This window comes from Hylobates moloch, unplaced genomic scaffold (genome assembly GCF_009828535.3).
Source record: "Hylobates moloch isolate HMO894 unplaced genomic scaffold, HMol_V3 SCAFFOLD_4, whole genome shotgun sequence".
Lineage (NCBI taxonomy): Eukaryota > Metazoa > Chordata > Mammalia > Primates > Hylobatidae > Hylobates > Hylobates moloch.
In genome coordinates this window covers 173,351,545-173,367,595 of record NW_026652279.1, presented here as the reverse complement: position 1 = coordinate 173,367,595, position 16,051 = coordinate 173,351,545, and the positions used below count along the sequence as shown (strand labels likewise).

At 45.2% G+C, this 16,051-nt stretch overlaps 1 protein-coding gene across 1 annotated transcript in view; it reads left to right on the top strand.

Moving 5' to 3' along the window:
• Positions 1-5,461: 5,461 nt before the first annotated feature.
• Positions 5,462-16,051, top strand: part of TUBGCP3 (tubulin gamma complex component 3) — a 96,582-nt gene continuing 85,992 nt past the window's right edge. The window contains exon 1 of the mRNA XM_032151344.2: positions 5,462-5,701. Coding sequence (XP_032007235.1) covers positions 5,626-5,701 — 76 coding nt within the window. The 5' untranslated portion in view covers positions 5,462-5,625. The remainder of the gene's footprint in view (positions 5,702-16,051) is intronic.

The window sequence follows — 16,051 nt, the reverse complement described above, 5'->3', positions numbered from 1 at the left end:
ACCTCAGGTGATCTTCCCTTGGCCTCCCAAAGTTTTGGAATTTAGACAGAGTCTCTCTCTCTCTCTGTCCCCCAGGCTGGAGAGCAGTGGTGTCATCGCGGCTCACTGCAACCTCTGCTTCCTGGGTTCAAGCGATTCTCTTGCCTCAGCCACCTGAGCAGCTGGGATTACAGGTGCGTGCCACTAAGCCCAGCTAATTTTTGTATTTTTGTAGAGACGAGGTTTTACCATGTTGGCCAGGCTTGTCAGAAACTCCTGACCTCAGGTGATCCACCCGCTTTGGCCTCCCAAAGTGCTGGGATTACAGGTGTGAGCCACCGCGCCCGGCATCCATTCTGATCTTACTGCCCTTCCTTCTACTTAGTTTGAGCTTGATTTGGTTTTCCTTTTCTAGATTCCTGATGCGGAAGCTTAAACTATTCCTTTAACCTCTTCCTTTCTAATGCAAGGATCAAAACTTAACAGCATCCCATCAATATTTTGAAATGTTTCTTTCTTTTTTGAAACTGGTTTTATTGAAACAGAGTTGGAATGCAACATGCTGCCTGGAAAGTTGGCTGCAGCCCAAATGCCCTGTGGGATCTTTCAGGTCTGACCACGGGTGATGACAAAGGCCCCACCTGGCTGCCGCATGGCGTGTGGCCAGTGCACTGCCGTGTCTGAAGGCTGTTGTAGGGAAGGACCTGGGTGCCCTGGGCATCCCCTGTGCCCAGCCCAGGCACCTCCCTTCGGAGACCACGTGGGTCCCTTGGCTGAGGCCTGTCTCAGGTACTGCTGCCAAAGCCTCCTTTTCAGGGGGTCTGGAAGACATTTTTCCCACTCTGACTCGGTATTCAGGACATTTCCACTCTCAGCTGCCTCCCTCTCTCTCTTCCGCTGACTCCAGGGCCATAGAATGGCAGAAACCTTTTGTTAGGGGCTCTCTGGGCAGTGAGACAGTATCCCTTCACTGCTGTCTTCACAGACACACCTAACCTTCACCCAGTGCCGTGGGGGAAAATGAAACACTGGGGTGGGGGCTGGCACCCTCAGTGAGGCCTCTGGCTCCTACTCCTGCTGGGAGTGACACCTGCCTGGTGGAACCTGTGTTTGGCCTTTGACCCACCCACCACCCGGCACCTGGCAGCCAGCCCCTCTCGCTCAGCACCTCACAATGCACAGATTAAAAGTGTGTTGTTTGTTACATTTAAGAACCAGTATTGAAGCATTATGAATCAAAGTCCGTACTTTGAATTATTCAGACTACCTAGTTTTATCTACTATCTATGTCGGTTGAACTATTCCATCCTGCGTCCAGGCATAATGCAGAGAACGGTGTCCTGGCCACCTTGGGGGTAACCATGGCCATAGGTCATTGTCACAGAGTCCAGATATTCCATCTGGAGCCAACCAGTAAACACCCAGTCATTATGCCCACTCGGTGGCATGCCAGCCAGGACTCTGTAACACAATGGTGTAGATGCACTGTTCTCTGGGTTTCCATCCCATATCTCCAGTGCTCCTGGGCCAGGGATCTTTGATATGATTCATTTGTTCCCAATGTAAAGGGGCACGTGGACTAAGTTGACCAAAAGAGAGGGTAAGCCAGGTGAAACCATCCCAAGTTTGTGTTACGCCACCCCAATACTGAGTGGTCTAACCTCTCAGTTGGCGTAGTACCAGCATTAAGGTATGTGAACTGGTTCCTTTTACTGAAAAGCTTTTCCTATGGCTTTGCTTTGTAAAGTATTATTAATAGGCCAGCGATGCACACTAGCCTTCATCACACTAGTGCTAAGCACCAATGACTGTTCCTGAGAAACAGAGACACACTTCTGATATTCTGTCTACTCTTGTCCTTGAAAAGGAGCTGCCACCATGGTAGGCCAGAACCACCAGAAAGGGGTGCGAGGCCACACACCTAATGAGTGTTGTCCTGTAATTTACTAGCACATGCCCAAGCCTACTGCAAGAAGATGTTTGTTTCATGGGCAATGGCTGGTGATAGTAGCAACAAAACAGAAGAACTAGGGACAAAAAGAAGGAAGTGTGGTGGGAACTTGTAAAGGAAGACCTTCCTCATCTATTGATGATGATTCATATTAAGGGTTTGTCTAGATACAGGCCTGGTCAGGTGTCTTGAGAAGGCTGACTACCTCAGATGTCGTTTTCTTCTCATATTTGTCGGTTCTGGAGAGTTTTAGTTTTAGATCACCAATTTGAGATGAAGTCCAAATTGGCAAAGCAGCTTTCCTTACATGGGTGGCAGGTATCCAGGAATCAAGTCCTTTAAGCTTAGTGGCACAAGAGTTGGTTAGGAGTCCCTGATAAGGTTCCTTCCTCCTTGGTGGAGAAAGTCCTTTAAAGGACGCTGTTTCCTACAAAGTCTCCTGGCTGAAGTATGTGTTCCTGGAGTTTCTGCTTCTTGGAGCTCACTGTGGAAAGAGTCTTTTACTAAATAACAGTTTTTACTTAGGTGCCTTATGAGGCTGCTGCAATAATACAACCTGTCCCTTTTTAATATCATCGATTTACAGTTTCCTGGAGACAATGTCATAGGTCTGTCCGTTATAATTTCAGATGGAGACACTTGGTGTTTACCCATAAGGGCTGATCTTAGGTGAAGCAAAAACAAGAAAGAGCTTCCAGTCAAGGAAGTTTTAAATCTTCAGTTAATTTTGCCAATTGAGTTTTGATTATTCTGCTTGTGCTTTCTACTAACCCAGGTGACTGGGGGTGATAGGCACAATGGAAACGCTGGAGAATGGGCCAGATTTTGCATGCTAACTGGATTATTTGTGCAGTGAAATGAGTGCCTCTGTTGCTATAAAGTTCTTGAGGAACTCCCCAAGTCGGAATAATTTTCTCTAAGATAATTTTACTTACCGCCAAGACTGCTGCTCTTCTGCGTGGAAATGCTTCTACCCATGGTGGCGGGCGCCTGTAGTCCCAGCTACTCGGAGAGGCTGAGGCAGGAGAATGGCGTGAACCTGGGAGGCGGAGCTTGCAGTGAGCCGAGATCGCGCCACTGCACTCCAGCCTGGGCGACAGAGCAAGTCTCAAAAAAAAAAAAAAAAAAAAAAAGAAAATACACAAACCATCACTAGGATGCACCTGTATCTTTGTGATGGTGGTAGGTGAAAAAATCTAGCTGCCATACCTCAAAAGGGCCTTCTGGTAAAGGAAAATGACCTGGAGAACTGGGTCAAGCTTTCCTTGCATTATATTCTGGGAAGACAGCAGTGACTGTATACCTATGAGCAACAGTTGGAGAAGGTTTCTGATGACATTGTTCTCCTCAAGAAATCAATAATCTTATCAGGGCTCCAATGAGTTACATCGTGTATGCACGTTAAGAAAGATGGCTGGGCCGGGCGCGGTGGCTCACGCCTGTAATCCCAGCACTTTGTGAGGCCGAGGTGGTCGGATCAGGAGGTCAGGAGATCGAGACCATTCTGGCTAACATGGTGAAACCCCGTCTCTACTAAAAATACAAAAAATTAGCTGGGCGTGGTGGCGGACACCCGTAGTCCCAGCTACTCAGGAGGCTGAGGCAGGAGAATTGCGTGAACCCGGGAGGCGTGAGCCGAGATCATGCCACTGTACTCCAGCCTGGGCAAGAGAGCGAGACTCTGTCTGAGAAGAAAAAAGAAAAAAAAAAGAGAAAGATGGTTGTAACTTAGTCGGAAGTATGAGTAGACCATTTGGTCACCACCGTACATCAGTCTCAGAAGAGTATGTGCCACTTTTGTTTCCCAATTTTCTCATCCTGTTTTTGGAGATTTGGATTGAGCTAATTTTACATAAAAATCGAACTTCCTTAGAGGCCAAAATGGTTTGATCTTTTCGTTCAGATATGTTTATGGCCACCCTGTTTGCTATACTACCTGCTAACTGGCTTATCTTGCTTTTTTGAGTGTCTTTGAATGGCCTGGAATCTTGATAATGGCTAATGATTTTGGCAATAGTATGGCTTGCCATAATTCTGAAACAAGGCACCCATTTTTTTGTGGGCTGACTAGAAAGGGTTAAAAATCCTCTTTGTCTCCATAGCATTCCAAAGGTATGAGCTACTCTGTAAGCATACCTGCTATTGGTATGAAGATTAGCCGTTATTCCTTTTGCCAACTGACAGGCTCTACTTAATGCTATTAACTTTGCTTGTTGACATGATTGTTCCTGGAAGACAAGCACTTGCTATTTCCTTGGGCAAAGACGCTATGGCATAACCAGTGTAATACCTTCCAGCTGCATCCTTTAAGTAAGAGCCATCTGTAAACCAAATAACATCAGCGTTAGTGAGGGGGGTTTCTTGCATGTCTGTCCTAGGAGAGAGCTGGTCAGGTAAGATGATGCAGTCATGCAGCGTTTCAGCTGAAGGTGGGGGAGAGGTTGGCAGGATTTAGATGACATCTGGACATTGTAGTACGGGGCTGAGAGAATAACTTCATAAGAAGCCAGTTACTAAGTGATAGCGTTGAGTGTGGTGTAAGTTTAGAAGTGCTTCCACAGAACGCGGGTCGAAGGCAGTGAGGGGTGAATGCATCCTTGGTGTTTTGGTTGCTCTTGCAGAGCTGTGATGTTGTTGCATCACGCAAGGAGACAGTCCTTTAGCTGCAGGGTCTAGTTGTTGACTGTAATACCCTACAAGTCTGCTTTGTCTCCATGTTTTTGGAGACAAACGTTTTACTTGCTAACAATTCTGCAACCCGAGCTGGACCCAGGCCCGACGGGCTTTGCAGACAGTCACGTGTGTGGCTGGCCTCAGCTGGGATGTTGGGATAGCTAGGTCGTCCTCCCTCTTCCATTTCATAGGATCTCGGGATCTCTTTCCATCATTTTTCCTTCAGGAAGTTGGCCTTTTAACATGGTAGCTCACGGCTCCCAAGCGTGCAACCATGTGTAAACTTTAACGATTGCACTGAAGTTAGCTTGGTGTAATTGTCTGCTTATCGATCTTTTTCTCGGCAGATCTCCTGTTCTCTCACTCCGTACGTGATTTTTTTTCCCAGGACGTCCCAGTTACCCGGGCCTGGGGGAGCGGCCTGCGCGGCAGTGCGACGTCGGGCCTCAGCAGGGCGCCTGTTGGATAGCGTAGCAGGTGAACTGCCCACTACACGTTAACAATCATAACCCCCAGCACCCTTTAAACACGCTTCTTTTTTTTCTTTTTTAAACAGGCTTCTTTCATCAGAAGTGTGAATCCAACCAATGCCGTTAACACACACACACCCCCACACCCAATTATGGCTTTTATGGTGCTACCGGCCACCAAGTGCCCTCCAAGCAAGCCCGTCACGCTCGCGACTCCGGGGCCGCTCCGTCCGCGCAGCTCGAGGGCCTCGGGCCACCTGTCGCCCGGAACTTTCTCGGCCGGCCGGGCAGCAGCCGGGGGAATGCATCGGGCAGGGCCGGGAACGCTTAGGCAGCCGCACGCGCGGCCGCGGCGCAGGGAAGAAGCGGGGCATTGTGGGAAGCGCCCGCGCTTTCGGCGGGTTCCGTTAAAATGGCGCCCTGGTGGCCGGCGGCGCCCGCGCCTTAGCCTGTCAGGAGCCGAGAGCTTGCGGGGCGCAAGGAGGGCGCGGGCCGCGGTCCCTGCGCGTGCGGCGGCTCTGCCCGGAGCCCCGTGCACGGTTCCGGGCGAGGATGGCGACCCCGGATCAGAAGTCGCCGAACGTTCTGCTTCAGAACCTGTGCTGCAGGATTCTGGGCAGGAGCGAAGGTACAGTGGCCGGGCGACGTGGGGCCCGCAGACCCGTCCGGGGGGCTGCTCCCTGCGCGTGCAGCCCTAATACGTTCCGGGGCTGGAGGGACGAGGATGCAGGGCCGGGGCAGAGGGCTGGGGGACGGGCCGAGGACGTGGGGCCCGAACGAGGGAGCGGAGGGCTGGGGTTCGGGGGTCAGGGAGCCAGGGAGGAGAGCGGAGGGTTGGGGGCCGGGACGGGGGCGGAGGGAGTGGAGAGGCCGAGGCCGGGGCGAGAACGCCGGCCCGGGCCCGAGCCCGACCCCGAGCGGGCTGAGTCACCGCTCACTCCGCTCGCGGGTCCGTCAGTGAGGACGGGAGGAATGCCAGCTCGCCAATTTATCCCCCTTCTCTGGTGTCATGCGCCGGGGGAGGGCGCCTCTGCGCGCCTTTGGGTTCATCCTGTGTGGGGTGGAGAGAGCCGCTGCGCCGCGGAGGAGGATGCGGGGTGCTGGAGTGTCACATCATAGTCCCTTTTCTTTAGGAAAGTTTAACAGGCTTGAGTATTATGGGAAGGGGGTGTTAACGACTATAACGGCCATATTTTCCTACTGTTTAAAGGGTTGAAGGTTGGATTTGATATAAAACTATTCTGGGAAAGTTCACATGGCGAATATTGTCACCAATAAGCAAAACTAATCCTATACAGTAGGTAAAACCATTTTGTAGCCAAGGTACTTTGAAAGAAATGGTACAGGATGCCATTTCTTGCTCCTTGTTTTGGCTAGGTTGGTGTGGGAGAGAGCGAGGATGGACCATGAGGGAATTTTCTGAGTAATGGAAGCAACTGAGTTACGTCTTAAGCACCAAAATGTGGAAAAGAACTTATTCAGTTTTTGAAGGAAGACTTCAAAGTTACATTTAAAGTACTGAGAATGCATTCTGACCTTTCATGCTTCATGACAATTACTGTACATAATTCACTGGATGTTCTATGATAATCTTGGGGCAATCATGAATGATTTTGTGTCACTATTAAATGAATGAGTTCACACGATTCTTGCTACGTCTTGTAAAGTTTGATTCTATCACTTTATTTATCTAAGAAATCTTTGAGGACAACCCCGTCCTCAAAGTTCCCCCCAGGAACTGCGCTAGGTGCTGATGATGCAGATGCACAAGTCATTCCTCCCAACCCACAGATCTGACAGACACTCTAGTGGAAGAGACAGATGATGAACCAGCCATGTTAATTAGCAATAAGTACTGTGGTGAAAAAGTAGGGTAAAGGAATAGAGAGAGAAGAGGCAAGTGAGGGAAAGCCTCTGAGATATTTAAAGAGACCTGAATGGAGTAAGGGAGAGCCTTTTGAACATCTGGGGAAGGTTCTGAGTAGAGAGAACCAATGAAAAGGTCTTGAGGTATGAGCATGGCCTGCCCTCGTTTGTTTTTGTCATTAGCACACTGAGTTTCCTATGTTTCATGTTCCTCATCATAGGGGGAATCAGATAAAACTAAGATTGTAGGCCGGGCGCGGTGGCTCACGCCTGTAATCCCAGCACTTTGGGAGGCCGAGACGGGCGGATCACGAGGTCAGGAGATCGAGACCATCCTGGCTAACACGGTGAAACCCCGTCTCTACTAAAAAAAAAATACAAAAAATTAGCCAGGCGCGGTGGCAGGCGCCTGTAGTCCCAGCTACTCGGGAGGCTGAGGCAGGAGAATGGCGTGAACCTGGGAGGCAGAGCTTGCAGTGAGCCGAGATCGTGCCACTGCACTCCAGCCTGGGCGACAGAGCGAGATTCCGTCTCAAAAAACAAAAAAAACAAAAAAAAACTAAGATTGTTAGGACTTACCCACCTTAATGTCAGTGTTTTCCTTATACCAGTCGTTCCAGAGTTTTTTGTTCTAGGGATAAACCACACATTCATACATTCCCATTGTCATAATTGGATTTTGAAATTCATTCATCATGAGATAGAATGATATTTCTCAACTTAAAAACTTTTTTTTTTCTTTTTGAGACGGAGTCTCACTCTGGTCACCCAGGCTGGAGTGCAGTGGTGTGATCTTGGCTCACTGCCAGCTCCACCTTCCAGGTTCACACCATTCTCCTGCCTCAGCCTCCCAAGTAGCTGGGACTACAGGCGCCCACCACCACGCCCGGCTAATTTTTTGTCTTTTTAGTAGAGACTGGGTTTCACCGTGTTAGCCAGGATGGTTTCAATCTCCTGACCTCGTGATCTGCCCGCCTCGGCCTCCCAAAGTGCTGGGATTACAGGCGTGAGCCACTGCGCCCGGCCAAAAACTTTTTTTTTTACATCGAAGATTCTTTGATATAAAAGTTTTGTCCCTTTTGAGAGATTGAAAAGCTTCTTTTCTGCAAAATTCTGTATCCTACTATCTTCCCATTTAGAACTGTGTCTAAATTAAAAGTGGGCCCTCAAGATCCTGACAGGGTCCTCTCTGAATAATTAATTAATTAATTAATTTGAGATGGAGTCTTGCTCTATCACCTAGGCTGGAGTGCAGTGGCGTGATTTGGGCTCACTGCAACCTCTGCCTCCTTCAAGTGATTCTCCTGCGTCAGCCCCCCGAGTAGGTGGGATTACAGGCATATGCTAGCACTCCTGGCTAATTTTTGTATTTTTAGTAGAGGTGGGGTTTCACCATGTGGCCAGGCTGGTCTCGAACTCCTGACCTCAAGTGATCCACACCCCACACCCCCCCCGCTTGGCCTCCCATCCCAAAGCGCTGGGATTACAGGCACGAGCCACTGCGCCCGGCCCTCTCTGAATAAATTATGTCATGAAGTCCATTAAAGGTGATGCTCTTTTTGCTATGTTCTAGATAGCTAGGATTGTCAAGCATTTATGATACAATTTTAAATTATGCTGCTATTTACTGAAGAATTTATAAATAGTAGCTTACCTTGTTCTTTCATTTGTTATACCTTAGTGAGCAAAGGAGCAATATTAATTACCACCTTTACAATATTTGATGTTAAAAAATTTGATTACTGGGCATTTTATCTGGTAACTCCATAGAATATTTGATTAATTACCTTATTCTTTGATGACGTTACTAACAATTGGCCTTATGCTTTTGTAATACATTGCTTTTTTAGTACTATGAAATCAAGGCATAATAGGTACTTGCTACTTTTAATGAGAATTTCATATGAATCACATTTTTATAAGGTATCTTTTAAAAAATTATACAGTTGACTTCAAGGGACCTTCAGAAGCAAAGCACCTACATATAATGGTGCTTGACAATTTTATAAAGTTAGCATGACCGTGATTTACCACTTTTCCAACTTATAACATCTGTGAATTTGCTTGAAACACATACATACTGCCAGCCAGTCATAGATAGATCTTGTCTCCATATACCTGCCCCTCCTGGGAGCACGTTTATTATGTCTTTGGGTAATTATTCTTATCATTGGAAGCAGTGTGCTTGATGTTAGTGTTCAAATCTGTCAGAGGTAACACTTCTTTTCATAGCTACTTTGTAATCCTTTTTCTAACTATGAGGTAAAGAATACATAAAGAGGAATTTATATTAGATAAGTATTTCATCATAAATGTTCAGGTATGACTGCAGTACACAACGTATTCGAAGATGATTACCATAATATGCAAGACCTCTATGAGTGTACTACAAGCCACTATGAGAAGATAAAGGAGTATTGTTTTGGTGATTCAGTACCACAAGTGGTGTTGCTTTTGGTTTCATGATTTTCCAAAATGGTAAAGAGCTTTTGATGAAGTTCCAAATACCATGTGATATTCCTTTGGTTGTATAATTACATTCTTGGGAAGATCAATGTGTATTACATGTATATTAAGATATACATTAGATGTGTATTAAAACTTCAGAGTTTCAGGCTTTGTTTCAAGTTGTGCTTAATGGATTTACGATTTTTAAATAAGTTAAAATTTAAAAATTGTCTTGGTTTAAATTTCTAATATGGTAACTATGGATAGATAGAACCTACATAAACAAAAAGCTTTTTGGAGTTCTCAATCTTAATAGTCTAAAGAAGCCCCGAGACCAAAAAGTTTGAGAACCACACATCCAGAGTAATGTTTTTGTTGTTTTAGAGCATTGCTTTTCAACTAGAGCCATGCTTGGAATCGCTGTGATTACACAAGAACCTGATAACGTTGATTGCCTGTGGGAAGGGGAACTGGTGGCCAATGGTTGAGAACAGGACTTTTTATGGTATCTAACTTCATGCCTTTTCATTTTAAACTCTCTAAATGTGGGACTTACCCAGAATTAATATTGTGGGCTACGTCTCTAGGGCTTCTGATCCTGTAGGTCTCTGTTGGAGCTTGGCATCCGAAACATTAAAATGCGTGGTAAGTTACTCTGACTTGGATCTGGAGTCAAGGATGGCTAGTGTCTGTGCTCCGTTCCTCTGCGGAGCACTGTGGCTTACTCCCAACGCCCTCCCGACCCCTCCCCCATCCTTCAGAAAAGCGGGAATGTGGAACATGTAAGCCACACTGTAGACAAGAAACAGGAAGGCAGAAACTTGGGTCTTCCCAAACAGTTCAACTTTTCTGCAGTTGTTTTTTGAATCTTGAGAAAGCACACAACTGTGGAGTTTCTGTATTCACTTGAGTCGCATTTATTTTTGTGCATCTGAAGTTCAGTTGTCATCTTTAAGCTGAGTGTATATAGAATCTTTTGGGGATACAGAGGGCAACTTTTTTGTTTAAAAACTGTTGGGCCCACATCCAAGTATCTCTGGAGCCTTCACTTTTGGGACTGAACACAATTCCAGCTGAGGGTCTTGCCTTGGCTTTGTATCTCCTCTAGTTCCTCTTCTCCTCTGCAGTCAGAGGGTCCTTTTCTAGAAAACCAATCTCATTGAATCTGTCGAAGGCTTAATTTGTTCTCTATTTGTAGTCTTCAAGATGAAGACCACATTATCTTGCTTAAGGTTAAAAATTGGGTGCATTTTTTGAGTTGTGATTTTAATGGCTGTAGTAGATATGGTATGTATTTAAATAATATTTTCAGGTTAATAACAATACAAATAGCTAACATTTATATAAAACTTAAAATATGCTGGATGTTGTGCTTATACCATGGTAGAATTATGGTGAACCTCATTTCGTAGATGAGAAAACTGAGACTTGGAGAGATTAAGTAGTTTGCTCACTCTCATCGAGCTAGTAAATTGCAGGGCCAAGGTTGGAACCCAGGTTTCTGATTCCACAGCTTGACATTTTGAATTAATTCATCCCTGCTCTTAAGTGTTCAATTCGATGGTAAATTTCTCTGTGTGCTCGATAGAGACAACAAGTCATGGCCCAGCCTGTGGGATGGCTTCTCATCTCTACCCGCTCTTGCGTTTAGAGTGTACAACTCAGCAGCACTGCTCTCTGGTCAGGCAGTGTGCCCTTGCATTCATTGAAATATTTTCAGAGGATCATCAGAGGAGTGTTCACTCCCCTTCCAGGAACCTGAGAACTGCCCACCCCTCACACACCCAGAGCAGATTAGAGGTGGGAGAACTAGACCACTCGTTAGGTGATTTGTGGCCAAAAAAATGGAGTACTCTATTTTTTACTCTTGGATTAAGCAGAATCATCAGAGATCTACATCTGGACCTTGTCACCTGGCGCTCTCGAGGAGTGACTGGCTGAGTGGCATTTAGAGCCCTGTGGCACGGCCTCCCTGCAGCAGCAGTGTCCAGTGCCGCCCTTCCCTGTGGGTTCCCCTCTCTGCTCCCTGGGCTCCTCATGTGGCAGCCTTGGCTGCCAGGCTAACGGTGCTTCCTGCAAAGCCCTCCCTCAGCATCTACTTCACGAGGTCCTCCTGGTCATGAGCTGTCATAGTGCCCTCATTTTCTTTGACGCTCTTATCACAGTCTGCCTTGGGTACTTATGTGCCACATTTATTATGTTCTATATCTGTCTCGTTAACCACTGTACATCATATTGTTAGGGCCTGACGTGTTTGGCCTGTATAATAAGTACTTAGGAGTTATTCATTGAATTACTGATTGAGTTTAGTTATACTTTAAACACTGAACAGTATTTTGGGAGTATTTAAACCAGAAGCATATAGTGGACATTGCTTGATTTTTTTCCCGGCTTATTCTTTGATTGCAGGTTCACTAAACAAGGAATGATTACTATGTCTAATTTCTTTAGTAGTCTGGGTTCAGTGCTTTTCCCTTTGAAATATGGATTAAGTAGATTTGGTTTAAGAAGTAACTGTTGGATTTTTAAAATATTTTATAATCAGCAAGAAGGATAGACTGGAAATTTGGTTGGTAAGAGGACAGGGAGACTCAGGTGTGGCTGAAGAGGTATGTGGGAGTGAAATGATGACGTCCATCTGAGGTGCAGAGAAAGTGAGGAGGTGAAGAGGAGAGTGTTTCTGGCATTGAAGAGTTCCTAACTTTTTGGTAGGAGAAAGTTGAAAAGTATATAAAACATTTGGAGTGGGGATATTTATGTGATGTACTTGAGTGTGAAAATGGTAACCTAAAAATAATTTTTACTGGCTGGGTGTGGTGGCTCACACCTGTAATCCCAGCACTTTGGGAGGCCAAGGCAGGAGGATTGCTTGATCCCAGGAGTTCGAGACCAGCCTGGGCAACATGGTGAGACCCTGTCTGTACAGAAAACATAAAAATTAGCTGGGCGTGGTGGCACACACTGTAGTCCTAGCTACTTGGGAGGTTGAGGTGGGGGATCACTTGAGCCCGGGAGGCAGAGGTTGCAGGGAGCTGAGATCTTACCACTGCACTCCAGCATGGGCGACAGAGTGAGATCCTGTCTGGAAAAAAAAAAAAATTCTTAAATAGTGACACAACTTTTTAAGGAAACTTTTCAATGATACTTTTAATATTTATAAGATTAATATATACTCAGTGTAAAAATTCAGAAAGTGTGGAAAAATGTAAGAAAAAAATAAAAACTACCCTGACCCTGTGACCCCACAAAACATTTTAAGATTTCATTTTGTTCCTTTTGCCACTATGTAGGCATTCACTGGATCCTTGCTGACACGGTGCGCTTGTGTCTGCTTTAGCTAGAATAGAGACAGAATGATGGGGGGGTGTGAGTCCTTAGAGGATGTGGAGAAGAGCAAGCTGGGCGCCGAGCTGGAGGTGAGCTTCGTGTGTTCCAGGAATAGCAGGAGTGCAATGTGGGGAGCAAGGGGCCGGCTCCCTGGGCTGGGGCCAGGAGTTTGGGTTCTGTTGTGAGTGTGATGGGAGGTGTGTGAGCAGAGTGATGATAATATTTATATTTTAAGAGGATCACTTTGGCTGCTGGGTGGATAATTCACTCTAAGGGGGCAAAGGTGGAAGCAGGTGACCAGCTCCTCAGGAGACTTCCTGTAATGGGATGGTAGCTGTGGAGTGATCATATTTGGGATATGCTTTTAGAAATAGAATCAACGGGATTTGCCGATCTAAATAATTACTTAATAGTCTGAAAATTTCTTTATTTCTCTTCATGCTCCTATTCCCGAACTCTTGGATCATCAGTCAGATATAGATATTTTGGTCTGAAGTGTTTTTCCTCTGGCCACTTTGAAGGTATTCTTTCATTATTGATGAGAAGTCTGATGTTCATCCATTTCTTACTCCTTTGAAGTTGTATCTGGTAGCTTTTAGGATTTTAAAAAATCTTTTATGTTCTGAAATTTTGCAATAATGTGTCTAGGTGTGGAACTTAAAAACTTACCTGGGTTAATTAACACTTGATGATCCATCAATCTGAGGACTTTTTCTTTTTTTTAAATTTATTTTTTTTTCAAAGCTAGTGACAGAATTTTTTTTTTTTTGAGAAGGGTCTTGCTGTATTGTGCAGGCTGGTCTCAAACTCCTGGGTTCAAGTGATCCACCTCAGCCCCTCAAAGTGTTGCAATTACAGGCGTGAGTCACCACACTGGGCTGACTTTTTTTTAATGATAGAAAAATTTTACTATTTTATTCTTCTTCATAATTTCTAACTGTTCTTTTGTTGTGTTTGATTTTCTAGCTTGCATTTAAATTGTCCTTTAGTATCTCCGTTCTGCTGTTTAGCCCATTTAAAAAAATTCTCAGTGTTTAGGTTCACAGTGATTTCTTCTGTGCTACCATTTTGCCTTTGTGCTGGCAGCCACCGTCCTGTGTCTGTGTATGTCCCCGTTCTAGAATTTCGTGTAAATGCAGTCCATACAGTGTTCAGTCAAAAGTTTTGAGACTTGTTTCTTTCACTTAGTATAACACGTTTGAGATGCATTTACAGTGCCGTATCAATAGTTCACCTTTTCATTGCAGAGTAGTGTTTCATTGTATGATGAACCAGTTTATCTGTTTTACCACTGAGGGACATTTGGAGTGCTTCCGTTTTTGGCCGTTGTGGATAATGCTGCTATGAACATTCATGGACAGGTTTTTTATGTGAACATAAGTTAGTTTTCTAGAATAAACACCTATGAGTGGGGTTGCTGGGCCTTGGGGCAGGTGCATGCTCATTGTTTTCAGAAGTTGCCAGACTCTTTTCCAGTATGGCTGTGGCTGCTTTGCCGCCGCACCAGCAGTGTGGGAGAGCTCCAGGGATGCCGTGGTTCCACTGTCACTCAGCAGTGTGGGAGAGCTCCAGGGATGCCGTGGCCCCGCCGGCCCTCAGCAGTGTGGGAGAGCTCCAGGGATGCCGTGGCCCCGCCGGCCCTCAGCAGTGTGGGAGAGCTCCAGGGATGCCGTGGCCCCACTGGCACTCAGCAGCGTTAGTGGTTTTTAATCTTAGCTGTTCTAGCAAGTGTGTTGTGATATCTCAGTGTGGTTTTAATTTTCATTTTCCTAGTGATGTCGAACATCTTTGTGTGTGTGTGTGTGTGTGTGTGTTTGCCATTCATGTCTTCTTGGTGAATTATCTGTTCAAAACTTTTGCTTATGTCTTTGTGTTTTGCACATATTTTTTTCTCGGTATTTTCATTCTCTTAACAGTGTCTTTTGCAAAGCAAAATTTTTAATCTCGATGAAGGCCAATTTATGAATTTCTAAAAAAATGGGTCATCATTTTGGTGTCATGTAGGAACTCTGCCAAACTCAAAGTTGCAAAGATTTCTTCTTTGTTTTATTTCTAAGAGGGGCTTATGTTTTACTCTTTTATTTGAGTTAATTTTTGTTGGGGTGATCAGACCCAACACCAGGTCGTGGGGGTGACAAAGTCTGGCGGAGTCAAAGGAATGAGAAAAGACAGTTTGAGAGAGAAAGTGGGTCCAGGGGGCCATCACTAAGTATGGAGGCTGTGAAGGCCCCCGAGCTCTGGAAGCCCAGACTATTTATTGGTGATCAAACAAAGAAACAAGTGGTGAGAATGTGGGGGTCGAAAGATCGCGTTGCATTAAGCACATGATTTACAGCTGTGATGGTTTAGCATATGCTCTGCTACTTGACATAATGGAGAGCAGGCAGGTTCTTTTAACTCACGATACAATCGATCCTGGGAGAGCAAGGAACAAGGAGCCAGCAAGTCTAGACACATTCCAGAGCCACAAGCCCTGGATTCTATCCAAGCCACGAGGGGTTTTATGCCCTGGGCTTAGATTATGGTGTGTCAGGGTAGCCTTCCACCCTTTAGCACAGAGATTGGTGTTCCAAAGTCCACAAGGGGTTTTAGACCCCGGTCCCGGGACATGTTCTAAGGCTCTTTTACATTAGTCAGACATGCGAGCCCTGCCTCAGCTTCTCCCAACACTCAGCTTTTCCCAACAAATTTTCATATGTGGCATGTGATATAGGTTGAAATTCATTTTTGAGTTTACCAGAGAAAGCTTTTCCCCCCTCACATTTTAGTTGCTTTCTTGTCTTGAAGACTAAAAGTTTTAAAACGGAGTTTTAAAAAATATTGATGCCATGGACCCCCACTCCAGACTAATAAAATCGGAATTTGTGAAAAGTGAGTCTTGGCATTAATATATTTAAAAAAAGTTTTATTTTAGAATGATTGTAGACTTACAGAAAAATTGCAGATATAGAGTTCCTATAAGCCCAGTACCATTTCGTCTATTATTAGCATCTTACATTCCTGTGGTGTACTTGTTAGAATTAATTAATCAATAATGATACACTAGTATTAATGAAGCTCCATAGTTATTTAGATTTCCTCACTTTTCACTCAGTGGCCTTTTGCTGTCTCTAGGCTCCCTCTAGGAATGTTACATTCAATTGTTTTGTCTCTTTGGGCTTCTCTTGACGTTGACAATTTCTCAGGCTTTTTTTTTCATGATCTTGAGAGTTTTGAGAATTAAAGGTTATTAGTAGACTGTCTCAATTGAGTCTGTTATTTTTATCATGACTAGACTGGGGTCACGTATTTTTGGGAGGAAGACCCCCGAGGTGAAGTGACATTTTCATCACATCAT